General features: G+C 39.8%; 1 protein-coding gene across 1 annotated transcript in view; it reads left to right on the top strand.

Moving 5' to 3' along the window:
* The first annotated feature begins 3,184 nt into the window (after positions 1–3,184).
* The window catches only part of PPP2R2C (protein phosphatase 2 regulatory subunit Bgamma), a 210,000-nt gene continuing 185,424 nt past the window's right edge, over positions 3,185–27,760 (top strand). The window contains exons 1-2 of the mRNA XM_042053871.1: positions 3,185–3,281; positions 3,472–3,552. Of these exons, the coding sequence (XP_041909805.1) occupies positions 3,266–3,281; positions 3,472–3,552 (97 nt within the window). The 5' untranslated portion in view covers positions 3,185–3,265. The remainder of the gene's footprint in view (positions 3,282–3,471; positions 3,553–27,760) is intronic.

Raw genomic sequence — 27,760 nt, 5'->3', positions numbered from 1 at the left:
GCGGCACCGCCTCCCGGCGTAGAATTAAATAAATAAATGAAATAAGGAGCAGGAATTCCCTCTCGAACGGGAGGGTTTTGAGGCCCGAGGGGGTGACTCCGCCTTAGCCCCGAGCTGCGCTGCGGGTGCGCGGCATCGCCGTAGCGGGGGGTGAGGGACGGAAAGCGCAGCCCCCGGGTGGCTCTTGCTGACAATTGCGGAGCTGGTTTTCTGATAACACTGGACTGCTCAGGGAGAGGCTGAGTTCTACATCTTGGACACCTATAAATCTTTTTTGTTTTTAGGAAATTCCTTTGAATCGAGCGCGAGTACTTTATTTCATGGTATACTAGTTCGTTACGGATTATTGTCTGCATCTCTGAAGTTTTGAAATTGAAGAAGGATTACATTTTATGTGGTTGACCTTCTTATCCCACTGAAATTGGTTTTATCACTTGTTTTATCGCTGTTAGGAACAGGTGGACCTGTGCTGAGAATTGAAAAGGTATACGCTTCAGTCTGCATAGAATCCTAGTGAAAAGGGAAAAAATCCAACCCCAAACTAAAAAATGTTATCGTATAATGTAGTCCAGTCTCCTCAGAAATTTTTGTCTGCAGTTGCACCAGTTTCTCCCCATTAAATCATTGTGACATTGAAATCCAAAACAGATTAAACTATTTTTTTAAACTTTGATTCTTAAAAATACACACACTATAGTATAAATAGACTACCTTCCTTAAGTTCTAGTTTGAGTAAATTACATGTTTTTAACAACATTATAATTCTGAAATAACACAAAATACCGTATCAAAGTTGTCGCTCATTTCAAACAGCGCAACAGTAAAGAACATCAGATGAAGGTGCATAACTGCTCTCGCCTTCAAGTTTGGTGCGGATTTAGCGCTACTAGATCCCAAACCTAGTTAAATCAGTCATCCCTCTGTGATTGGAGGAAACAATCACAATTAGTTTAGTAGTTTTCATCTGCAGATTTTGATAGAAGTAAAAGATTAATTCATACTGGACTAGCTGGCTCTTAGGTGCAAATTAATCCATCTCAGTATTCAAGACACCTATAGAAATGGATCACACGGTGTAAATACAATTTTTATTGATCTTCTCGTTTTAGAAAGAAGTAAACATGTGCTGCTTTACATACCAAACTTGGTGATTTTTTTAACATACAAAGTTTGTAAATAATTGAAGTCCAGAATGAAAAATACTATACGTGAGTCAGTAATAGTGACTTGAACACCATATAATGGCCATTAAATATAATAGGAATAGATTCTCCCAGAACAGGGCCTTTGTTTGCTAATACATATGGTTTAGAGTTCTCTGCAAAAAAAAAAAGAGGCTAACACTGGAATGCTAAGATTAGTTTTATTTGTGATAATTCCTTGTCCTGAAGAGCAATCATGGTCTGTAGGTAATTTTTAGGGGAAGTTAGTATCACTATAAGCAGCTGGATGAAGCTTTACTTTAATACGGATCTACGATACTTTTATTCCCCTCAGATCATCAGCATAAACGTTTTCAGTTCCAAGAATGCTAGTCCACATCCAGGAAACATATGGCTTGGGGATATATATACACACACTGTCTAAACAAACCAGTGTTTTTACCTCAGAAGGCATTATTATCTTCATAATTTAGGTGGAGTTCCCAGAAAAGCTTAAGTATTGGTGTTTTGCTTTGTTTCTAAAAGTAGCTGGGAAGATTTACTGAATGTTACTCCCATTTTAAATCTATTTCCTTCAAAAACTGTAATTGTACTGCTAATTCTTTCACAAAGGCCACAGCATGCCAGTCTTGGATGCAGTGGAGAAGAATGTAAATATTTAAACAGAATACTCTTATTAGGAAAAAATGAATCAAACTGCCCACAGTTTACACTAAAGGTACCAGGAGGGTCTCTACTTGCTGCAAGAAGGGATGAATGCAGGTATGTCAGGTGGAATTTATGCCGAAAGCAATTCTTCCCTGCCATTTACATAGTGTTTCACAAATAGCCAAAAGATAGATGGAGGAGCCAGTGTAATCGTGCCACGACAGCTGCCTACATCGATACTTTATCATCTTGTTGGCTCCTAATATCATAGTATGACTTAATTATAGTCTTCCTCTATTCTTTCTTAAGCTTTTCTCACTTGCCTATGCAAAGTGTGGATGCTCCCTTTGACACAAATGGTGCTATACGTGGGCCTCTGACACTGTTACCTTGATAAGACAGAAGACGTAGGCAGGATGCTGTCAACTACAAGCTAAGCAGTCACAATTGTCTTAAATTTAGTATCCAGAAAGTCACATGGTGAACAGAACAATTAATGTACCTGTACATTTCCCTCCTGTTGTGTTTCGGGGTGGAAGTCTCTTAAGTAAAGGCATTTATTAATACATATTTGCTCTAGCTGACTGTTTCAGTGTTTTACAATTTGCTATTCCCCTAATCATTTGCCACTGAAGGCAAAGGTCACTGCACAGAGCACTTTGGGCTTACTTGGTAACAGGTTTGCTTTCTTATCAACCTCTAAGGGATGCTGTAAAGACAGTCTGTGGATACACAAGGGCTCATGGACCAGATGAAAACCACTCTCCAGCCTTGCAGTGTATATCTGCCCCGACAGTTTACGTGGCATTTGTAGCCTTTATCAGTAAGATAGCCCAAGTGGCCTAGGGATGGTAAAAGAACTGAGGTGAACGTCGTGAGGCAAACGCAGTCGTGGCGAGGAGGGAGAGGCACTAGGGCCGCTGACATGGGTGCCGCTGGCACTGGGTGCCTGGTGTGCGGTGTCTCCCAGGGATGTGCATCCAGGCTTCGGGGGCAGCCGGGATGCGCGCCCATGCTCGCCAGGCCACGGGCGGCACCTGCGGGGAACTCACACGGAAGCGGGACGGGCAGCAGGTGGGGCTCTCCTGGCCGGGGCAAGGCGAGGCTGGGATCTCGCATCTCGCCAAAGCCGCCGCGCCCGGGCTCGCCTCAGACTGCGCGGCCGCCCAGCCCCAGTCCCGCCGCGGTGCCGGGGCTCCCTCGCACCTGTTGGGGCCGCGGCTCGGCCCGGTGCGGTGGGTTCTGGCGAGGCTGCGCCGCCTCCGCCGGGAGCTCCGGGCGGAGCCTTCCCTCCTTCCCGTCCTCCCTCCCCCGGCTCCCCGAGCGCCCCGAGGCAGCGCCGGCTGCCTGCGCCCGCTCCGCTGGGAGAAGGAGGAGGCACCGCGAGCCACGGGCGCTGGGAGCAAAGCAAATAACAGTTCAGAGCAGTGGGCGCCTTCCGGAGGGCAACACCCATGTCCCACAAACAGGGTATCTGGAAACGCGCTCCTTCCCCCGGCGCTCGCTGTCCCTTCTCATCCTTCCGTTCCCTTCTCAGCTCCCTCGATCTCTCCTCCCCACTCTGCTTCTTCCCCCCGCTGCCACTTTCCCTTGTCCCTTCCTCAGCCCTGTGCCCCCGCTGGCCCTGTGCCCGACTGACTGTGCCTTTCCTCCTGCCCAGCCGGCGGCCCCCCAGGCGAGAGCGCGGCTGACTGGTGCCTCTACCAGCTCAATGGAGCAGCCGAGTTCGAGGTCTCTGAAGGTGAGTACAGGGATGCTGAAGGGGCGCGTCTCCTCGCTCGGTGTCCGGGCCGGCAGCGCCTGGAGAGACGGGGCTCGCTGGTGGCAGAGAGACCGGGCCAGCCGCCCCAGCGCTGTGGGGCGGCGGAGGCGGTGCGTGTGTCCAGGGCAGGAGGGGAGTCCTGGCAAAGGGCTACCCGCCAGTGGTTTGCATGTTCCAGGTGTTGTGAAAGTGTCTTGGCTGGTTTCGTTTTGGCTGTTTTGGGGGGAAAAGTTTGGTTTACGTGTAGCAGCCTAGGTGGCATGAGTCCTTTTGGCCTTGGCGTCAGTGAGTGCCGGTGCAAGGTGGGCTGGAAAGTTTTCTGGCCTTTTTTCACTCCTTAACTTTGACGAAAGAAGTCATCTGGAAAGTTTTATTTATTAATATTCTGTGATCAGCAGAACAGTCTTTGGGTGCCAGGGCAGGAAAGTCTCCCCTCTGTATTCGAACTGTGTATGGTTTTGAACACGCAGAGTATTTAAACTTAGGTGCAAACCTGTATTTTCCAGGATGCCAGATGTGTAGCATGCAGTGCCCATAAGCATCTTCCAGTATCTGTTTTCAATTAGTTAAGTGGAACTAAGATCTCATCTCAATGTTTTTGGTCTGATGGGGTTATATATTTCTAAGAAGAGTGTATTTACTCTTTGTAAAGGTTTAAAATGCATCAGAAGTTGAGTTAGACTGAAAAACTTTCCAGTACTGAGGCAGGTGGCCCACCATAATAGATTGGCTTCAGATTCAACATTAAGGAAAGCTTTTCAACAGGGGAGCACTGGAATATATGAATTAGGTAGACAATGAAACCCCATTCACTTGAGGTGTGTTTGTTTCATAAACATACGTTGAAGTGATAAAGCTACAGATCTTGCCTTGGGGCAGGCAGATTACCTGTTTGGAGTATCTTCAGCTGTTATCCGTGATCCTTTGGGATGTGAAGTTTTGTGTTACATTTTGTTTTTTGCTGTTTGGAGAAATTATTTAAACCCCAGTGTGCTAATAATAAGCTATAGCTTGATCAAGGTTTTGGGTTAAATATTTCCTTTCAATTATTCCGTGGTGGTTTATATTTCAAGGTGTACTTAATAGTGTGTGTAATTACACACAATTGCATACTAAAGCATTTATCAAAAGATGTTGTGATTTTTTGCCTACAGGATTTTTTTGGTGAAACTGCATACTGAACCAGATGTGATGATGATAGATGGGGGTGGAAATTACATCCGTGTGAGGGAGTGTAATGAGTGAGTGACAGCAATTCTTAGGCATCACAGAATGCTGAAAATGAGCTTTAGGTTGGCATTTACTTTCATTTAAAGATTTGAATGAGTAGAATATGCTTCTTAACCTCATTTGCCTGGGTAAATATCAGTGTTTCAGCAGTGCTTTGAGATGATAATGTTTTTTCTCAACAGGTGTTTTATTCCTTTGATTTATTGGGTCATCTCTTCTCACAGGGCATGTTTTTTTAAAATTACTTTACTAACTCTGACTTCAGTTCTCTTTAATGATGCCAATTTTTGGATTCCCAATTTTATTCCACAACTGAAATAGGAATCTTACATGTTTCCTCTTTACTCAGCATGGGAATATGTGAAATTCAGAGACCAGAAAACAAGCTGAAGCAATGTAATTTGATCACACAAATTGTAGAATCAAAGTCATCTGCAGGTAGTAAACCCTGTTTATGTTTAATAGGATTGTATACAAATATGACATGTATTAAATGCCACTGAAATGTAGGAACACATACAGCAATATAATCAGCACATTTTGCACAAAAAACAATTCAAAGAAAAGTCCGTGGTGGCAGGTGACTTGACCTCTTTTTCATGACAGTGTTTCTGGATAAAGTCCAAATCTTTTCCTTTGCTGAAGTTTGCCTCTAAAATAAATTACACAGAGCCAGATAGAATCCTTAGTTTAAAATGGGTTGTTCCTACGACTTCCATTGCAGACTTTCTTTTCTCTCTTTATCCCAGTTCTTTTTACTTTTCAGAAAGGCCATGACTTGTAATTGCAGCTGCATTGGTTACGATCACCTAATTGATGGACAAAAGGACTAGTTTATCTATATTAAATATTATAGTGTGATTTATATATCTAGATAGATATCTGTGTATATAAACATTTGCATAATAACGTTATAAGTTCAGTTAGTCTTCTGGGCATCTCTTGTTGCTTTTACTATTGAATGCCTGCATTGACCTTGTGGTACTCTGTCAGTTAGACTTCAGAACTGTGTTCTGCAACATTTCTGTCTTAGCCTAGGAAAAAAATTATTCTTTTTCCAAAAATAGATGTGTTAAATGAGAAACATTCATTTACATAACAGAAAAGCAAAATTGCATATTTCAAATGCAAGGAAAAATAGAGCATAGTAAGTAAAATATCACAATCAAAGCCAAGATAATCATGTTTGATTTAGTCTTGCTGCCTTGAAACAAAATCCTATTTCAAATATTGCTACTTCTATAATTAACGTCTAAGTGCAAAATATGTTTTATTCATGCTAAAGATCTCAAAGCACTTTGCTCACAGTAAGTGCAGCCTCACAAAAGCTGTATGAAGAACAGTATTAGTGTATCAATTTACAGGCTTCAAGAATGAAATATAGAAGTTAAGGATGTGATTTTTTTTAGAAGCTGAATGTCAGCTATTATGCAGATAGCAACTTGGGACTTCTGAAAAGTCAAATAATTTGCTGTTTGTCCAATGGTCTAGTGAACTGTTACCAGGATTGCTTAATCTAGAGCCTTTGCTTTAAGTTCCAAACCACATTAACTTCTTGCAAACTGTATAAGTTAAAACATGTTTGAAATATTTATGCTGTGAATTCTAAGCTGGCATTATGTTATTCTAGATATGAATGATTATATGTTTAATGAAAAGATTCAGTCAAAAATCATATTTTTAGTTTCACTCTTAAAGTTACCTCATCAAAGACTTGAGATTGGTTTACAGTGTAAATTTTCTTTTCATCTATTTTGTGACTTTATGCTCTAGAGTGGTTGAAAGCTCTGTTAGCATCTGTTAGCCTTGTGAATTGCAATGTGAACTTTCCTGTTACTTACCTTATGCTGCTGTAACATTCTCTTTTATTTATGAGTAGTTTGAAGTGAGATTTACTGAGAAGATGGGTAATCTACTGTTTTGTTGTGAAAGTACAATTGAACAGTGTACGATTTTAAGGAACTAGAAGACTTGTGAACTGATTAATATGAGTTTAATCACTGTCAGGTTTACCTCCAATAGCTTTTTGTTTACTACAGTTTTCAATCAAAGACAGTAAGTCTGGATTTGGTTCACTACTGTCTTTTCCATTATTTCATCAATTCCATAGAAAGCAGTGTGGTTGCCCGAGCTTACAACTGAAGTAATGTTCTTGTGAGTCATGTCTTCATTAGTAAGGTTTAACTAAATAGGAAGTTTCCATCTGTAGATGCTTTCACATTCTAGTCCTTTTGTGGCAGAACCAAATTTTTCCTTAGTCTTTTACAAAAAGGCATGGTAGCAGTCCTTTTCTTAACACTTCACTGTTTGCCAAGATTTCTTTCAAAGGATCATCACTGTGAATGGATGTTTTATTTCCATCTGAGTTGAATGGTGTGCTTTACAGAATGGGGCTTCGGTTGTCCACTTCGGAGATCACAGAATCACAGAATATGCCAAATTGGAATGGACCCACAAGGATCACTGAGTTCAGCTCCTGGCCTTGCACAGCAACATCCCCAAGAGTCACACCATGTGCCTGACAATGTTGTCCAGACTCTTGAACTCTGTCAGGCTTGGAGCTGTGACCACTTCCATGTGGAGCCTGTTCCAGTGCCTGAGCACCCTCTGGATCTTCATGAACCTTTGTCTAATATTGAGCCTAAACCTCCCTGCCACAACTTCAGGTCATTCCCTGGGGTTCTGTCAGTGTTACCGCAGAGAAGCTTGAGCAAGCTGGAACTGCAGTGAGGTCTCCCCTCAGTCTCCTCAAGGCTGAACAAACCAAGTGACCTCAGCCACTCCTCACATAGCTTCCCCTCAAGGCCCTTCACTGCCCTCCTTTTGATGCTTTCTAATAGCTTTATATCTTTCCTATATTGCAGTGCCCCAAACTGCACACAATATTTGAGGTGAGGCCACTCCAGTGCAGAGCAGAGCAGAGCAGGCTGGTGCTTTGCCCAGCTCGTGATGCTGTGCCTGATGTCCCCAGGACAGGGCTGGCCCTCCTGGCTGCCAGGGCACTGCTGACTCACGTTCAACTTGCCATTAACCAGCCCCCCAGGTGCCCTTCCATGGTGCTGCATTCCAGCATCTCATTCCCCAGCTGTCTGTACATCCAAGGTTGCCCCATCCCAGGTGCAGAATCTGGCACTTACCCATGTTCCCTTCATATGATTGGTGATTGCTCAGCCCTCTCCATTTCTTGAGATCTCTCTGCAGGGCCTCTCTGCCTTTGAGTGAGTCAACAGCTCTTCCCAGTTTTGTATCCTCTGCAGACTTGCTCAGTAGCTCTTCCAGTCCTGCATCCACATAATTTATGAAGATGTTAAAGGTCACAAGGACGAGGATGGAGCCCTGTGGAACCCCACTAGTGACAGGTCCCCAGTCTGATATCCCCCCTCACGCCCCACCCATGAGCCAGTTGCTCACCCATCATATGATGTGTTTATCCACCTGTGTGCTGGATATTTTGTCCAGAAGGATCTTGTGACAGACAGTATTGAAAACTTTACTGAAATCCAAAAAGAAGACATCAGCTGTCTTCCCTTGATCATCTAGGTGGGTTACTTTATCATAGAAGGAAATCAGGTTTGATAAGCAGGACTTCCCTCTCGTGAGTAGTGTGATCAGTGACTGTGAAATGTAGTGAGCTGATCCGTGCCTTTTCTGCAGACCACCATTCTGTTTTTATTCAAGGGAAATCAAAATGCTTGGGAGGGATTGATACTCCCCTTGCCTCACCCCGATGTACATTTACAGAATCACAGTATCAATTAATTTGGAAAAGACCTTTGAGATTGAGTCCAACCTATGACTAATCACCCTCATGTCAACTAGACCATGGCACTAAGTGCCACATCCAGTCTTAAACAGCTTAGGATACTGCCAGCTTGCATACAGTGCTGTAAGGTGTGTTACAGGGCTTGTGTGCACCCTGATGCACCCTCTGATGCTGTGTATGTGGATAATACCATTATTCCAGTCCTACCTCATACGTCCCTGTTTATACATTCAATATAAATCCCTGTATTTCATCTCTCCTTTATTTTGCGCTGACTTTTATTGGTATTTGGTTGGTTAACTATCACTGATGTCAGAGAGCTGCTGCAGCACATGGAAAGGGCTTCTGTTTGAAGTGTGGTCATCATAATTTACTCCCATTGTAACGTTGAATGTGGCTGTGTAAGACCAGACCCAGTAAATGACTCATTACAAGAAAATATGGGTATTTGATTATACTTCTAGTTGTTGCTGCACAATCTGACATTAAGTTTCAATATGAAAACTTCAGCATGATAGGCAAAGAGGAAGGGCTAGGGTATATTGAAATTGTATTTATGATAGCTTTACTTCTAGTGATACTTTTCTACAGTAGTCCATTTGTGATATTTTTATTGTGGTTTATAGAGTCTTTGTTTATACGTGGCATGGGTTTTGTAAGAATCATTCATTCAAATATTTCTGTAGATTATTATAAAAAAGACTGACAATAAAATACTGGAAAGTACATGTACTTGTTATGAAAAGGTGGGTGACTTATTTACGTTTCTTATTTGTTGTTTCCTAATTTGGTGTTTTGATTAAGAGCTGGTTTGAATTTATGGAATAAATTAATTTTTTGAAGTACATTAAGATGATTTAATTAGAAGGATTCATAAAATCCTTGCCTACATAGTCTTTCCATTGGAACTTAATGAAAGTGCTAGAGTGTGTTTTCTCCTAAGCGTCATTAAGTGTCATTTGACTATAAAGCAAATACTTGTTAATTATTTATTTTGCAAATGTCTGACCAAAGACATTAGCTCCTTTTCAGTAACCTGAAAAGTGGTGTTGCTCTTTGGATTAAGCTCGAAAAACAGGCAAAGCTTTTTTTTTTTTTACTAGGTTTTCCAATTTTCCTATTTCAAGGACTTCATTCACTCCTCTAACATTCTGTAGTTCTGTAATTCTCCTGATCTTAGATGCTATAAGTTGCGGCCTTCATCATCTCAGTTTCCAGAATGTGGTCTTCAGCCAGTTTCCTTTTTACTTTTTAGTCATAGAGTCACAGACTCATTTACGTTAAAAACGACCTCCAAGATCATTGAGTCCAACCTTTGACCTAACATAACCATGTTTGCTAAACCATAACACTAAATTCCACATCCAGTCCTTTCTCGAATACTTCCAATGACAGTGAGGCCACCACCTCTCTGGGCAGCCCATTCCAGTGCTTAACCATTCTTTCAGTGAAGAAATTTTTCTTGATGTCCAGTCTGGACCTCCCCTGGTGCATCCTGAGGCCATTTCCTCTTGTCCTGTCACTTGTTACGTAGGGGAAGGGACTGACCCCACCTGCCTACAGCCTCCTTTCAGGTAGTTTTAGAGAGCGATAAGGTCCCTCCTGAGCTTCCTTTTCTCCACACTAAACACCTGGAGCTCACACAGCCACTCCTTATAAGACTTTTGCTCCAGAGCCTTCACCAGCTCTGTTGCTCTCCTCTGGACTCGCTCCAGCACCTCAGTGTCTTTCTTGCAGTGAGGGGCCCAGAACAGGAGGCAGAACTCGAGGTGTGACCTCACAGTACAGGGGTACAGTCTGAGTACAGGGGGGTCAATCACTGCCCTGGTCCTACTGGCCACACTATTTTTGCTGCAGACCAAGATGTCTTGGCCTTCAGGGCATGTGGGTACACTGATGGCTCATGTTCAGTCACTATCAACCAACAGCCCCAGATTCTTTTCCACCAGGCTGCTTTCCAGGCACTCTGTTCCCAGCCTGTAGCACTGCCTGGGGTTGTTGTGACCTAAGGACCCAACACTTGGCCTTGTTGAGCCTGTCTCAAGTGGCCTTGGTCCATCGATCCACCCTGTCCAGATCCCTCTGCAGAGCCTTTCTGCCCTCCAGCAGATCAAAATTCCCACCCAACTTAGCGCTGTCTGTGAACTGACTGAGGGTGCACTTGATCATCTTGTCCAGGTCAACATTGAAGATGTTAAATGGACCTGGCCCCAGTAGTGAGCCCTGAGGACACCACTGATGACTGGCCCCAGCTGGATGTAGCTCTGTTCACCACCACTCTCTGGCCTGGACACCTAGGCAGTTTTTTACCCAGTGAAGAGTATACCTGCCCAATCCATGAGCAGCCAGTACCTCCAGGAGAATGCTGTGGGAAACATTTACTAAAGTCCAGGTAGACACATCCACATCCTTTTCCTCATCCTCATCAGTTAAGTGGGTCACCTGGTCAGAAAAGATCAGGTTGGTCAAGCAGGATGTGCCTTTCATGAATCCATGCTGCCTGGGACTGATCCCCAGGTTGCTCTATACGTGCTGTGTAGTGGCACTCAAGATGATCGGTTTGTAACTTTCCCCAGCACCAAGGTCAGACCTGTAGTTTCCTGGATCCTCTCCCCAGCTCTTCATGTAGATGGGGCATCACACTGGCCAACCTCCAGTCATGTGGGACCTCCCTGGTTAGCCAGGACTGCTGGTAAGTGATGGAGAGTGTCTTGGCTAACTCTTCTGCCAGCTCCCTCAGTACCCTCAGGTGGATCCCATCCGGGCCCATAGGCTTTTGCCTTTCTGATTTTCTTACTATGTGACTTAATGATACCCTTTTACTCTTCTGGACTGGCCTGCCCCTTCTTCCAAAGGTCATACACTCTATATTTTTTTTTTTCTTCCCCTCACCCCCTGAGTTCCAGCAAAAGCTCAGGCTGAAAGTTCAGCCAAGGTGGTGGTCTTCCCCGCTGACTCATCTTTTGGTATGTGGAGACAGTCTGCTCCTGGGCCTTTAAGATTTCCTTCTTAAAGTATGTCCCGCCTTTCTGGACCCCTTTGCTATTAAGGACTGTTTCCCAAGGGAGTCTGAACCAGTGTCCTGAACAGCCCCAAAGCAAGCCTACCCTTGGGATGTCCGAGGTAGAGGTTTTGTTAATCCCCTTCCTTACTTCACCAAGAATCAAAAACTTTTTATCATTTCATGGTCACTATACCCAAGATGGCCTCTGATCACCACAGCTCCCACCAAGCCTTCTCTGCTGGTAAACAGCAGGTTTAGCAGGGCACTGCTTTCCAGTCTGACACTTTACATACTCAGGTGGATTTTCTAGTCTCCGTTGGTTTTACTTTTCCTTCGTCCTCTGTACCTTTTCCTTGCAGAGGGAATTGTGGGTGGTCTCAGTCCACTGACTGTTCTACAGTTTGACAAAAATGTCTCTTCTCTGTGTCATTGGAAGTCTGCCATTTGCAGCAGGTGCCTGCACAGCAAATCTTAGCTCTTTTCCCTCTCTCTCACTCTTTCCATGTCCACAAGGCTTTCCATTTTATATGATCCTTTCAGTTCCATCCAAATAACTCCTGGCAATTTTAGTTTTATCCATGCTTGAATGATCAAAATTTCCTTGGTGTTTCAGTTTGCCATATACTTTATGATGCACTCAGTATAAATATCTCGTGAAAGATGAAATCACACTGTCGTAGGCCTGATTATGCAATTATTAGCAAGTCAAAAGCAGGCTTTCAAATTACCTGGTCCAGATTTAACAGGGACATCATCTAAGCACTGTCTTCCTCATTAAATATTCAATAATTTAATTTAGATAATGATTTTGTTATCAATAATAGCACTTGTGAAGTAAACAGTGATTTCATTTGGGCTGTAAATTTGCCATTTAGAGTAATTTTTATATTTAAGTCAAACATTGTCATTCAGCTTGAATAGTGATGGACAATTTAGAGAGTACAGAATTGCCTGTGGTTCCAGCTGAGATACAGAAAAATCACCAGGTCTTCACAAGGCCTCCTATTCCATTAGAGGTCAAGTCAGAAAGCCAGGGTTCCTTTATGGAGATGAATTTTATATAGGGATAGAGAGTACCAATTTTCTGACCTTTCCAATTCCAGTTTATAAATGTGTGCAGAAATTGCCCAAGCTGTCTTGCAGGGTGTCTGAAGAGCTGATGCACAGAGAAGTTTTTTCTACTGTGCAAGGGTTTTTTTAGGTATGAACCTGTCAAAGCTGAAAGAAATTTCAAGAAGGTAAGATTCTTCTGTTTCAAGAATTGCAATCCAGAAGCTTAACTTCTGCAAATACGGATTCAGAAGTCATACTGCAGGCCACAGAGTTTGAGTTTTAATATTCTTATTGATCAGTTCTTTTCTGTAAAATGCATTTTTTTAGTAAAATGGTGAGAGATTTAAAGCAGAAGTCAATATAGGTTTTTTTCTTGCATGTTTGTACTGTCTGATGAAAAAATTCCAAAAGTATCGCAAACTATTCAGGTATTTTCAACTGCCTTTCCCTCATGTATGCTACTTGGATACAAACCCCTTATTCAAAATAATAGGCAATAGCTCACAAGTTCCTGTGTAATTGCCTAATGGCACATGACAAAACCCACCAACAGTGAAAAGGTGTTACTTACTAGTCAGATTCTACATCTTGCCATCTCAGCTGAATTGTCAGGGTTTGGTGATCCAGAAGAGGGAGCTGCCACATAAATTTCTAGCAGTTTGGAACTTAGTGAGGTCTCTTTTAACCCCCCACCATCGAAATTTTTTTTGGGTTTTTTTTTTAAATTTTGTGACTGACTCCAGTGGTTTCATGTGATTTTTTGGTCACTCAATTCATAGTTTGCTGATTTCTAAGGACAGCATGAGAGACTTAGTTCTTTAAATTCCTTCAGTTTTCAGTATCAGGTCCATGTATGTTTTTAAATATTCTGCTTAAATAGCATGCTAAAACCTTTAGTTGACATGATGAATGCAGTCCCTTTTACTTAGTCTGCAGAGCTTTTTTAAACACAGGTGTTTCTGACTAGCCCACCATGGATTTTTTATAGATGTTTTCTGTAGCCTGCAGGAAGAACTCTGTGGTGACTGGCCTTCCTCAGTGCAACTCCATGTGAGACAGAAGTGGCTTCACTGTAGTATTTTTTTATGTGTAAGGAGTGATTCTTCTGTCACAGTAAGAACATACAGCTGGTATTTTGAATAAAGCAATATATATGTAAAATAGCAAAACCAATGTGCGCACTACAATGTGCTTTTTAATGTTCTTTCTCTCTCTGTTTTTTTTTTCTTTAGCAGCGCAGAGCAATTTATAGTGAGTCAATCTATAATTCGTGAGCTACAAAACTAAAGAGCCATGAGGTACTGGGAGAAGGCATTAAAACATGTACTTATTAAAACTTGTACTCGTGTCAGGAAGGAGACCAGACTTCCCAAGCATCCTGAGCATATTTTCAAGTGCAAGATTTCAAGGTTCTGATACCAGTTGGTGGAACCCTAGATTGCCACTTGCTGTAATGATAGCTCTTATCAAAGCTATTGAACCTTCAGATTCATTGTTAGTCATTTTGTGTTAACAGCTGATGGCAGTGATGTGACTTTGTTCCATGAGGTGACTGGAGTACTGAGTATTGCATAATATATTCCTTGGGTTTTTTTGTCGTTAAAAGCTTGAGGGTACTCAGTATTAAGAAGCTTATATTTTTTTCTCATGAAGAAGAATGAATACAGCACTGTGTTGATTATATATTTGGGGGTGAACACCTTACATATTTTGTGCAAATTTTGAGGTGCTGGAACATATCCAGAGAAGGGTAATGAAGCTGATGAAGGGTCTGGAGCACAAGTCTTGGAGGGTGGCTGAGGGAACCAGAATTATTTAGCCTGGAGAAAAGGAGGCTCAGGATGGACTTTATTGTTTTCTACAACTACCTGAAAGGAGGTTGTGAAGAGGTGGGGGTTGGTCTCTTCTCCCAAGTAACAAGTAATAGGACAAGCAAAATGGCCTCAAGTTGAACCAGAGGAGGTTTTGGTTGGATATTAGGAAAAAAATTCTTCACTGAAGGGGTGTTCAGGCATTGGGACAGCCTGTCCAGGGAAGTGGTAGTTATCAAGCTGTGCCAAGGGAAATTTAGGTTGGATGTTAGGAAAAAGTTCTTTACTGAGAGAGTGATAAAGTTCTGGAATTGCGTGCCTGGGGAGGTGGTAGAGTCACCATCCCCGTATGTGTTTAAAAAAAGACTGGATGTGGCACTCAGTGCCACGGTTTAGTTGAGGTGGTGTTAGGGCATGGGTTGGACTTGGTGATCTTGAGGGTCTCTTCCAACCTGGTGATTCTGTGATTCTGTGGTGGAGTCACCATCCCTGAAGATGTTTGAAAGATACGTAGATGTGCCACTTTGGGATGTGGTTTAGTGAGCTTGGCAGTGCTGTGTTAATAGTGGGACTGGATGATCTTACGGGTGTCTTCCAACCTAGATGATCCTATGTTTCTCTTTCTGGAGATAAATATAGAATAGTAAAAGTCCTTGCCGTGACAGTGAAGGGTGAGAATGAAGCATTTCATTTGTTATCGACATGAATACTCCTGCATGTGGTAGTATCCTGCTGTTGACTTAGTTCCTATTTCCAATTAGTGAATCTGTAAATATGACTACTTCCATAGAAGGTACCCCTGGATTCCATTCATACTTCTATGGGGTATCATCATGTGGCCTTCAGACTGTATGCAAGCTGCTCTGTTAGACAATTTAGACATTACATTATGAAGTTGTGCACAACATTCTAATATCTGAGTATGCCAACATGTAGAACTCTGTGGCTTATTTTTAGTTATTTTGTAAAATACTTTTGAAATTTCTTTATTTTTTACATGTTCACAAATGTACATGCATACGCTTTTTTCTTATGTCTGTGCAAGGTTCATATAAAAACCAACAGAAAGTTATATGCAATCAATGTAGATGTGTTTGACTTTTCCTTCAGGAAGCTTCAGAATAAGTACATAAACAAATACTGGTTTTTTATATACATAATATTTTGCACATGGCTATTACAATTGAAATGTATAATATTTAAAATATTTGTATGTTCAAAAAACTGATGGCCTATTTGTATGTTTTTAAGTCTTGCATCAAATACAGTTTCTTTTCAGAATGCATACATTCCCCAGATGTTCTGCTTCTGTTTATTTGCAAGCACATTTTATAGCGGCTCATGTCACAGTGAATGGAGTTGACGGTTGGGCTGATTGCAGGAATATGCAAAATGTTAACCTCATAAATCTTTCTCCACCGATTGTATTAGGTAATTTTTAGAAAAATATGCAGAAGTATGGTGCAAGAGACAGTTCCATTATTTTAGTTGGAACCATCTTGGTATTGCAGTTAACGCTGATGTATTCAATTCAGAGACAATTATGTCTAGACACTAACAGGGGCTGTTGATTTGACATTCTATTCATAAAGAGGGCATGTGTCATTCAAAAGTGAGTTGTAAAACTATTCAGCATGGTTGCATTGTTAGTAATGTGCCTTTCCACTTCACACAACTACTATAACTAATTACCATATTTAGTAGTCTTGAGATCCTGAAATGAAAATAACTCACAATTTCTTTGGGAGATACAAATTATATTAATATTCCTTCTCTTTATACCCAAAATAAACTTCTGTGTTATGACTAGACTTGAAGATGGAAAGTAGAGGTGTTATCCTTGCAAGACTTGATGGTTTCTTGTTGAATCTTACTTCATGATCTTTGAAATTTTTAATACAGACTAGTTTTCTTCAATATATGTTTTTGTTTGTCAGATAACTCTTATTTTTGAAGCTTCTCTGATAAGTTCTTGTGTTAACATTGTAAACTCTGCTTTGAAATTGTTTATTGTGGAAATACCCCATGCTTCAGATTTCATTTATTTGCAAGAAGCACTAACTTGGAGTCCTTTGTAATGATATGCAAACTAGATATAATAAAGTAAGAATAAAGTAAGAATAAGTCTTACTTTTCATGCACTACATCGTAAAACCCTACATGAAAAATCTCAAGGGAAAAAACCCCACAATTTTTTTTCCTTACTCTTGGCAGGCTGTTACATTCAGGGTGTGCTGTTTCCTCTATTCTAAACCAGGGCATCACAGTCATATTTCACTTTGTTTGCTTTTGCTGGGTTGAGTTTTTTTCCCCAAGAACACTTGCCCTAGTGGAATGTCCACCTTTCCTAAGTGAAAGCTAAAGAGACAATGAGAGTCTGCTGAGGGCATTGACGGTGTAGCTGTGCACTGGTCTTTCTTCAGAAGCGTGCCGCCGTGCCTCAGGATCTGTGACTTTATGTTGCTTTTTGATTTCTCCCTCTCCTCGTGCTCCTCCACATTGATCAAAAATCTTCCTTAAAACATGATACCTATCTTGGCTTCTGGAAGTAGCAACTGTGCATTGAAATTTCTTTCAATGTAAGAATATTGCGGTATTGACTTCGTATTTCTGATTTCTAGTCTGATTATTTTAGAGGCATAATTGTTCAATGATAATTGAGAAAATGCACAGAGGTTTGTTAAAGGACTTGACTCCCCTTTTCTTGATGATGCCAAATCATAAAATGTACCCATGGGGAAACAGTAAATAGAATATTTTATGTCAAGAAGACAGACCTCAAAGTTCAAGCTTCTTGATTCTACTACGAGATGAATCACCTCTGCTAGAGACCATCTCTAGTAGCAGTAAGAGGATCTCTGTCTCTCTCTCTCTCCCCTATGCTGAGGTGAGTCTCTAGAGCAGCTTGTGACCTGTATTACACGTCAAATGTCAGACCTCTGTAGTCATTGCTTTCTTTTGCTGCAGGTTCAGAAAGTTCCCAGAGCAATGTCTGTGCTGACTGGGGCTGGGCAATACTGACCTGGGCAATACTGACCCCCTCACACTTGCAAAGATCACTCACTTAAAAAGAAGCTCCAAAGCATCTGACAAATGTGTGTGTATCTCTCTCTCTCTCTCTCTGTACATATATATATATATGCATATGTATTGTCTCCTCAAATGGTTGAAAGAAAGCACGTATTCAAACCCTGTAGTTAAAAAGCAGAACAAATAAAGGAGGATTGCAAACCCGAAACTTCAGTGACATCATCACATATTACTGTTTCTATACATACCCTGCCACATTTGACTCACAGGTTTTATGTGTCTCTGTTTTACTTCTTGTGTATGTGGTGTGACAGTGATTGGAGCTCTGTACTTCTCCAGACATGGAGTTGTGTTGTTTCTTTGGTAAGAGTACTTAAGTATGTAACCATTCGCATAGATTCCTTTACATGGAGAAAACTAGCAAATGCTTGCCTATGTAAATGTAACATTTGAGTTCAGATGAGAGCACAAGTCAAGAAATTCAAAGATATAGTTCCCACAGCAACCATAATTCAACCTCGTTGCTGTGAGAGCACAAAAGCTCGCACGAAATACCATGCAGAATACTGCATGTATGCAACTGTTGGAGACACGGTTGCTAGGAGAGCCATAAATTTTAATTTCTAGAGGTATTTACATTCACATTTTACATCTCTTGGTATTAGAATCTGTATTTTATTGAAACAGTGCAGAAATGAAAAAATGGAAAAGCATCCATTTGGGTTAGTGTATCTTTTTGCTTTCTTGTAATGTACAATTGATTATATTACTATCTCTTTCTGTTGACTTTTTTTTTTAAGGGAGTAATATTGAATGTGAAATATAATCTGGTCTGCTTCCTTACCTGACTCTATTTTTTCTCTTTGTTTACCCCTGTTACTGAACCTGCAGCTAATGGGGTCTACTTGTTTGCCTACCAAGGATAAATAAACCAGATATTTATCTATATGTACCCATCTATCTTGTTATTCAACTTCCATCTGTTGCTTAAGGTTCCATTATAAGATATCCCAAAGCATATGGAATATATTTCTTTTCAATATCTCATAGGATACTTTTGGTTTCTTTGTTTGCCAGCTAAGTCTGCTGATTTGGTCATCTTAGACATGTTTAATTATTATGAGGGTTAGTGAAGGAATGGGAGTGTCCTTGTTTTGAATTTATATTTTTAATTTAGAAAAATATAAATATTTCAATTACAATAATGGGTGCAGAAAATGTTTGTAAATAGTATCTACAGGATTTCCAGGAGTTGGTTGGCTGAAATATCTATACCATGTTTCTTAGCCTTTCAGATGTTGCCAGTGGAGAGAGAGACCATGATGTTTGAAGATTGGTATATTAAGTCCCATTCCCATGGGTAATTATTGTATCTGTAGGCTGGATTGAGTATTCATGATTATTTAAAAAAAAAATCACTTTGACTGGGGCATACCTCTTAATTTATTTGGAAAAAAATCACCAGTCATTTAAAATAAAAGAAAAAAAGGGAAATGACACAAGATGAGGAAGGTTCATGATAAGAGTTTCTCTTCAAACTACAAAAAAATTAATTTAGACTTCGTCTAGTTTCTACCAGACTGATTTTTCTCAGCCCTCCATCATATCTTAGTCTGCTATATGAGCCTTTTTATGGACAGTCTGGGCAGTGCTGAAAGACTGATTGGATGTGAAAATGTTCTCCTTGGGAAATCTTTGGATCCTGCCCTTCCCAGATTGTTAGGCAATCTGCTCTAGGAAACCTGTTTTGACAGTGCTTGTTATCTCTGCTCGGCAGAGTCCTACAGGGACCATCAGTGCCTACCTCAAAGCCAGGGTTAGGGGAATTCGCTCTGCAGCCCACTGCCTTCCCAAAGCTTTATTGTTCTGTTTCATTGTGCTCAAAAGCTAGTTAGGAACTGCACACATATTATTGCACATGTGTCTAAAATAAAGTTGTATAGGAAATGCAGATTTTCTTGTGTAAGAATTTATAACCTGAAATTTGGACTCCATCTGAAAATTAAAACATTCACAGTGGCTCAACAATTTCTTAATAGAGAAACACATGAAAATTAATTAAATTCTGGCTGCCATCTGATGAAGAGTTGGTCTAGTCTTTCCACAGTGACTTCACTGTGTCTGTATTCTATGAAATGAGGAAGGGGACTGGAAATTGTGAATCATGGCAATTCTTCAAGGAGCAGGTGTGTAAGCAGAGTCTTGGATAAAACTTGAATCATAAGGCTCTATGTCCTGCTGAAACAAGAAAGTGAATGCTTAGGATGTAAGTTTTGTGTAAGAACTCCATTGTGGTCATAAACTTCCATCAACATCCTTACAACATTTCTTTTTCCAGTGTGTATAGCTATTATTTTGGGGCTTCCCTGAAGTGTGAATAGTTACAAGGATAGTTTTGTTTTCTTCTTTCTGTTCTCTTGCATGTAGTAGTTGTGCTTCTGGTATTTGAAGTGAAATAAATAATGGCAAACTTCAGTGGAAACTAAGAACTGCATAGGGATGATTTGAGATAGCTGGAAAACAACAAAATGTTCCACTTGAAAGTGATCTATTTTTAGTAAACAGAAATACATAAATAGACACAGGGTCTAGAAAACACTAAGTTTACATTTGTGTTCATTACAAGTTGATCAGTAACTGTTGCTGGATGACTTGATGTAGTTATTTTATACAATTAATCACTGTCCGTACAGGCCCAGGAAAGAGAAATGGACAGTCACTACTGCCAGGGGTTGCTGGTGATCATGATGAGCTCATTTTTTTTTGAGGTGATGGGGGTCCTGTGGCAGGAAATGCCTTTATGGGAAACTGCTTTCTCTGTAGTGGCAAAAGTGCCTGGTGTTGGAAACCAGGTCATAGTTTCAACACTTACTGACAAGGAAGGAGAAAGTTGGTGTAACTCTACTTATGCATGTGTTTTTCCTCCAGCATATAACTTCCTCTGTGTGCATGTGCCCCCAGAGACATGGATTTCCTAATGGAACATAGGACTTTGATGAAAGTGGATGGCCATGTCACCTCGCAGTTCTCAACAAAGAAGAAAATTTCCTTGGTGGGATTAAAACCATCTGCTTGCATCATGGGCTGTTAGGTATGAGATAGGATTTGACTTCAACATGTTAGTCACATGTTGTTAGTTAGTGGGGTATCCACTGTTAGTAGATGGAGGATTGGTATGTAGAATAAACTGTCTCATATGTTAAAGATTTTTGTTGTTTCTCTTCATTTGAAAATAGGTATTTTTGTCAATTACAATGAGCTGGAAAGAATTTTTTTTTTTTTAAAAAATCAGTTTAATTTGTAAAGAATTTTTAGTATTTTACATTTATCTACAAGCATTTCTTTTGACATCCTGTCAAAATTACCACAGAGGTGTTTGAATTATATTTGTTGACTCTGATAGAAGTTTTGTAGAGGAGTTGATTGTGCTCTGTTATTGAAGGCAGGATGGTTCCTTTTGCAGGATTGTATTTCCAGTTTCCAAATTTCACCAGCTCCTAACCATTGAGGCTAATTTTTTTTTTTTCCCCCCTGGATTGGCTTCAGGCTGATTTTTAACAGAAAATTCTAGTTAAGACTGCCAACTTGGCTTTGACCATAAGCCTCACAAGAAGATGCCTGGTATCCTTTTTCCCCTTAAAAAAAGAATTCCATCAAACTTTCCTTGAAAAAGCTCTAGTATTTGCATGCTTGGAAGGAGAAACTTCAATTTGACGAGGTGAATATAATCAATTTGAATATTTTAAGAGTGTTTTTGGCCATCCCTGTGAGTACCCGCTCTTCTTTGACCGACTTAACAACCTCTGAAAAATGGTTGTTTAAATAATCTCCTGTAAGTGTTGGTGGAAGTGTTTAGGTGGACTTTTCCCCCCCCTTTTCTGTCAGCTCAGCATACAGGGAATGTTCCCTGATGCAGAGCTGAATTGACCTTTCTCTAACTGCAATTCTGATCTGATTGGAATCAGAGATGTTTTTTGGTTTGAAGTCTTACAACTTTTTGTTCTCTTCTTTGAATTTCATTCTCTCTGTCTGCTGGAAGGGGGCAGAGTAGAGGAAGAATCACTGTTTGATTTGACATGGAACAGGTACTGGCTGTCAGGAGTACCTTGGAAAAGGATTCTGGAGTAAAAAGAATGGACTGGCACTGTCCTGGAAATCAGAACTCTGACTGTGTGAATTCACTGGTAGTACTTGGTCATCACGGTTACATGCTGAAGCTGCCTGAACAGAGACTGGGAATGAGGTGAAAACATGGGAAGAGGCATTATTAGGAGGGGAGGAGAGACATGGAGATGAGTCTCCTGCAGAACCTAGAGGGTAACACAGCTTACCTGAGAACTGCTTCGCTTCTGGTGCTAGAAGCCTGCATGGCATCATTGCTGGCATTGGGAGTGAAGCTGTACTCCAGCAAGTAAGTTCTTGGTATGTACTTTTGGACCAGCTCTTCATTAACAGTACAGACTGGTAAGTTTCTATAGCTAACAGTGACCTACTTGGTTCAAGAAACAGGGAATTTTCCAGTAGACCTTATGATTGCAAAGTTACAGAAGATTATGTTTCCTGCCATCTGTTGGAATATGTTTCCTTTTTTTTAAGAACTTGGAAATTTTTTTACCTTTGAAAACCTTCTCAGGAGCACTTCAGAACTGCTGTATCAAGCGTGCAATTGCCTGGGCAGCCTAATTTAAATGCCCGACGTGTACACATTGTAGTATAATAATTATATTATGATGCTGGTTTAATTTTCACCTGGTTGAGCATATGAATCAGAGTAGTGAAGTGCAGAAGACTGTTCTGTAAGCCCTGTCTGATCTATTGCAAAAACTGGAAGGTATGTTGTTAGCATTCTGGAGAGCTGGAATCTTTCCCTGTAGCGATGTTTCTGTGCAAGGTGAGAAGCAGTGCACTTTAAAATGTGTTGTCCCTGATCATGTGTTTTTAGTTTTTAGATATCTAAGTTGGGATGCTGAATTGCTGAGTAGGCACTCTTACATTCTTAGTCAGTGGAAATGCTGTGTAGAAAGGTATAAACTATAGAAAATATAAGGGATTGGGCCACATAATGAGTAGTATGCAGAAAACAAGACAACTGCGGGTATGACATTAAGTGAGCTTAGTTGTGTGTTGAATAAAGTAAGATTAGAAGTTTGATGATCCCAGCATGTAGCAGTTATCGAGTTACATACATACTGCAGTTTTTAATTTCTGGTTATTTGCATTTGCACTGCTGGCAAGTAACTTCTTAAGAATTGTGTGACGGATAAAGAGAGACTTTACATAACTACAGAAATAAAAAGTAGTTTTGAATGAAAATGGCTTGCATTACAGAAATATTTAGCTTGAAAAAGAGAACATTAAGGAAGTAAGTTAGTAAGTTGAAGTAATTACAATATCTTCTCACATAGTCTCTTGCTAATTAAAAAAAAATACTGTTTTAGCATCTTAACTTTTTTTCCAATTGCCATTAGCTGCATTCTACAAATGCAGAAAAACAACTGTGTGAACATAGAAAATTAAAACGAAAGGGACTAGAGATTTCGAATAAATACTTACAAATTGCTATAAAAGACAAAAGTAAATTATAGGGATGTAATTTTCACACATTTCAAATGTAATTATGTTGTGTCATAATTTTGTGGGGTATTAACCTTATAGTTATGAAAAATAAAGTCAAATTCAGAACTCATTTCAATAGTAGACCATATTTAATTTTATATCTAGATATCTAAAAATTATATATAATATTTAACATTTAGAAAATCAAATTTCTGAAAGTTTAGCTACTGTGACAGTCTTGTGGCTTTGGAGTTCTAACTGACTGCAAAATGGAAACAATGTGAGCAATGAATCTTTGGATTTAGATGAGAAATAAAAGCTTATTACTGCATTCAGGAGGTTGGCATACCTTCCTTTGTATTCCTAGCATTAAGTATCACTTTGCAGTAATGATACTGAATGCATCCAGAAATGCAAGTGAAGGATCTGAAAACTAAGATGCAATATATCAGATTGACTAATACATTATGAAGTGGTATAAACAATTTTAACTAAACTCAGTAAATTGTGTTTCTTTCCTATTGTGTTTTTTCAGTTGGTTAATTTGCAAAATTCAGAAAATCTTGTCAAGTATCTCTATCATTGTTACAAAGTCACAAGGTTTGACTGTAATTGTCTGCAGGTGATAATAATTAATATTTAACTTTGCTCTTTTTAAAAAAAGGAGAAAATAGTTAAAAAATGAATTCTATCCTGATGGGACTCAATTTAGAACCTACTGAATGCTACAGTAGAACTTTCATTGACTTCAGTAGGAGCAGAAATCTGGCTTTTCATATCAGTTTTTGCTGATGAGGTGATAGCTGTTTTTCTGCAGGGAACAGTTGTAAAGTATTGCTTGAAACCATGAAGTCGTAGCTGCTGGCTTTGTTCCCCTCTTTCGGGTGGGATTTGGGGATACAGAACATAGATACCTCTCCTTTCTGAAAAGCCTGAAATGTCTGTTAAATCACAGCTTTTCAAATCTTCCCAGAGGAGATTTGCTCAGGATTTTTTAATACATGTAGTATATGACAAGTAATAAAACCAGAAGGGTTATTTGTTGTATTTTTATGGTTGAGTCTGTCATATCATATTTGCAGACTTGTCAGTGGACAGTCAGCAGCGCCTGAAGTCTCAGAGGTCAGCATGTGAACACTGTGGAAGGGCTGTGCTGCTGATTGTAGAGAGGGGGCTTAGGTTGCATTATGGTGATTTACGTTATTCAAATGGGAATTCTGATTGCTGCAGCTCAGATGACTTCTAACGTGACAGGCATATCATGGATTTAATTATGAGATGTGCTGATGGAAAAAGACCTGGGGTGGCTGGAGTGTGATACAGTGCAGGCAGTTCTGCAGTGCAGGCCGTGCTTGCTCAGACAAGCTGTGTTGCTGTGCTGGGCCCCTCTGCCACCCCATTCTGATGCAGTTGCTCAGCTTATGGGAGGTTGTTTTTCTCAGATCAGGTGCAGTAATTTGGCTTTTAGCAAAGTAACAATATGTCATGTATAGAAGGAAAATCTGACTGGTAGGTGGCCAGTATGGGGTAAGGTTTAAGGTCTGTGTCCTTGAAATACTGAGAAAATACAGCAACAGATGTGCAGGATTTAAACTGGTTATTATTCCGGTCCTGTAGATATAAACAGATAATTAAAATGTCGTTTTTACAATGTCTTCATCAGCAAAAAGTTTGATCTCCTACAAATACCTTTTGATAGAGCATGTGGGTTTTGTTCACATATGCTGTTAGATTTTTGTATTCCTCAAGGCATTTCTCTTCTGAATTATGTAAATATTTTTTTAGACTCTTCCTTTTTTTAAAATTTCTCAATCTTCCTCATTATTTAAGATGGTTAGACCTCTGCCTTTTTTCCATGTTGTCATGTAGAGTACTTTATATTTTCTTGAATGGCTGATTCTGCTCAACAATCAACATGATTTCTTTTCTTTATTCCAAGAGCTGTGGAAGTACATTTTCAGTGGTACAGGTCTTACAGAAGATGGAAACTGCTGACCTAAGGCTGCAATTATTATACGTTTTAAGTTAAGTTTTAAATACAAAAATATTTAAACTTTCTGGAAGACAGGATTTCTTGGCAGGAAGATGAGGTGATTAAAAACATACAATGAATGCAGGTAGTACCCACAGAAATTCATCCAGCTCTGTGAAGTCCTGTCAGTCTTTGGATCCAGTCAGAGACAGAGTTTAGTTCTTGTCAGCCGATGATAGCTGTGGCCACTGAGATGGCCTTTGTGCACATGGACCTGCAGAGATGCAAAGCAGTTGTGCTAACCCACCACCCAGTCACCTCCAGCTGTTCAGTGTGATTCAAATTCCTGATGGAATCATGTGCAGTGAAGTCCAGACTAATTGTAAATCTAAAGAGCACTTTTCTGACATGATTTAAAATTTTCCCTTCAGCATGATACTGTGTAAATATACTAGTGTTTATATACTGTATATAAATATAATATGTTAAAATATTATGTTTTATGCAAAAACACAGGGCTTAAGTCTCCCCACTTTTCTGAGTACACTGGATTTCAAGGGCAATTGTCTACTTTCGCTATCATGGTGTTTTAAATATCAGAAACAACCTTTAGTAGATTCAAAACAATAACTGATTGTGAAAAGAAATAACACAGCCCTTATTTTATAGCTTTTTCTATATATGCTGTACACCTCTGTGCCTGTACAGTGTTTTGTTTGTTTAAGGAAGTGGCATTCGCCTTCAGCTTTTCTTGGTTTTACACAGAATAAAAGAAAATGTTTGCCTTTTATGCTGGTAAGAAGAAGGTGAACCCTCTATTCTTTAGGGAAAACTCTGGCTACGTCTAGCTTGAAGAGTCTTTTAGGTCTGTTTATTTGTTGTGCTCACTGTGTCTTGCCTTGGTACCAAAATGTCTGACAGAATCATCAGAGATCAGGCAGATGAAAATGTTGACAAAAACCCCAGCCCTTTGTGGATGTGTACATTTGTTTCCATGTCAAAAACAAAGCAGTTCTCTCTCAGGGCTAACAGTCTTTATAGCAATATTGGAACTCTGTCTGTAGGCATTATCCAAGTCTTACACTAATTTGTGAAATGCTTTTTATGATTCCTTTTATACAGCATAGTAATCTTCTGTGGATAAACACACTACAGAATATATATTTAATTGTACAGTCTTTTACTTTTTTTTCTCTTAGTTCTGTCTTTTGTTGCTTGACTAGACATGCAGTATTTTGCTGCATTGACTGCAGTTTCTCCATAGGGATATTCATGGGGAAAATTTAGAAAATATGCTATAATTGTAGATCAAATGTAGAATATGAAAAGAATATAAATGTATTTTATAGTTTTGGTTTTGTGTAATTTAGATTTCATACATATGATTGAGGAAAACACTGTTAGTCTACCTAGGGGAGATGCATATAAAATTAAAAAGCTGGAAACATTGTACTGAGTGTAATTGCAAATTTTCACTGCTTGAAAGTTAATGGTTTTTGTTAGACAAGTTTAAAAAACAGCATGAAATGTTAGTAACGCACTGTTGCAGGCAGGCATTCACTAACTTTCAGGAAAATCAAAAAATGTTGTTGCCATTCTGTGCTAGAGAAAACTCATACTTAGGGAATACCTGTTACTGTGATTCTTCTGTATAAAGTCTTGCTGACATTTTCAGGGTATCTGCAGTGAGTGATCTTTGATAAATTAGACTATAGCTGGACTGTTTTGATGAAAGCGGGTGTGCAATTGATCTATTTGATCTCTAATATTAAAGACAATACTAAGATAGTTTAAAAATAGTTAATATTTGAAATATTTATTCTTTTTGTTTCATTATTTCATTTATGACAGCTTCTGTTGGCAAATGTTGTCACTTGTTGCTTTGATGTCACAGCATCAAGCACTCAGAGAGACACTGATGATCAAAAAATGAGGTAATTTTAACAATTTAGTCTGGCCTGCTTCATAACATGAACTGTGGATTTCCTCACAGTGATTGCAGCATTAAATGAATAATTTTTGGCAGAACTAGGGAATAATTACCTTTCTATGAAGACAGCTTTTAGGTCCCACACTGCTTTAGTCTTTGAGTAAGAAATAGGGATCTTAATTTTATGAGGGGGCCTTTGTGGGGAACAGTAGTCCTCCTGGAAGTTCGAAATTTTATAACTAAGGACCTTGATGAGCAAACTGTTGTTGGCTTTATCAGTAATTTGCTTGAGTAAAAATTTAAAGGATTTGGCTCATTTACTTTCAGTACCTAGATGTAAGGACATAATGTTTGGTGTATTAAGATGCTTTTAGCCTTTCTTTTTATTCCATGCACATCTGTTCAGTATAATTGCACATCCTGGATCGCTGAGCCTGATTCAACACCTGTTGTTAACATCTTTTACTTGAATTAACAGTTTTCCTCCATAAAAGGACAAATCCAGTTTTGTGCTTCATAAATTAAGACTACCAGAGAAATTCTTAAAAGTTTCTTCTGCTGTGGTGCCAGCTGGTACAGTGTGTAACTACTGATGGACAGTCCCCATATGCCACACTCTGTTTCTATTTATTGCATACCACATCCTTGTGGACACAGCCTGGCTGCATTATGATTGCCTACTCTTCTTCCTCCTGTTTCTCTTTTCTTATGTGCTTGAAAAGTTAAAAATGTAACTCAAACAACTGTATTGTGATGAAGTTTATTTGAAGTGTTGTTCTAGTAAAAACTAATAAAAATGGTTTTTAGTCCCATATGGATTGAGTTGAAATTTGGAACA

The sequence above is a fragment of the Corvus kubaryi genome, unplaced genomic scaffold (genome assembly GCF_017639235.1).
Source record: "Corvus kubaryi isolate FWS band 111438036 unplaced genomic scaffold, C.kubaryi_AGA036_p1.0 split1-131, whole genome shotgun sequence".
NCBI lineage: Eukaryota > Metazoa > Chordata > Aves > Passeriformes > Corvidae > Corvus > Corvus kubaryi.
Note: the sequence above shows the minus strand (reverse complement) of the source record. Positions and strands in the feature narration are given on the sequence as shown.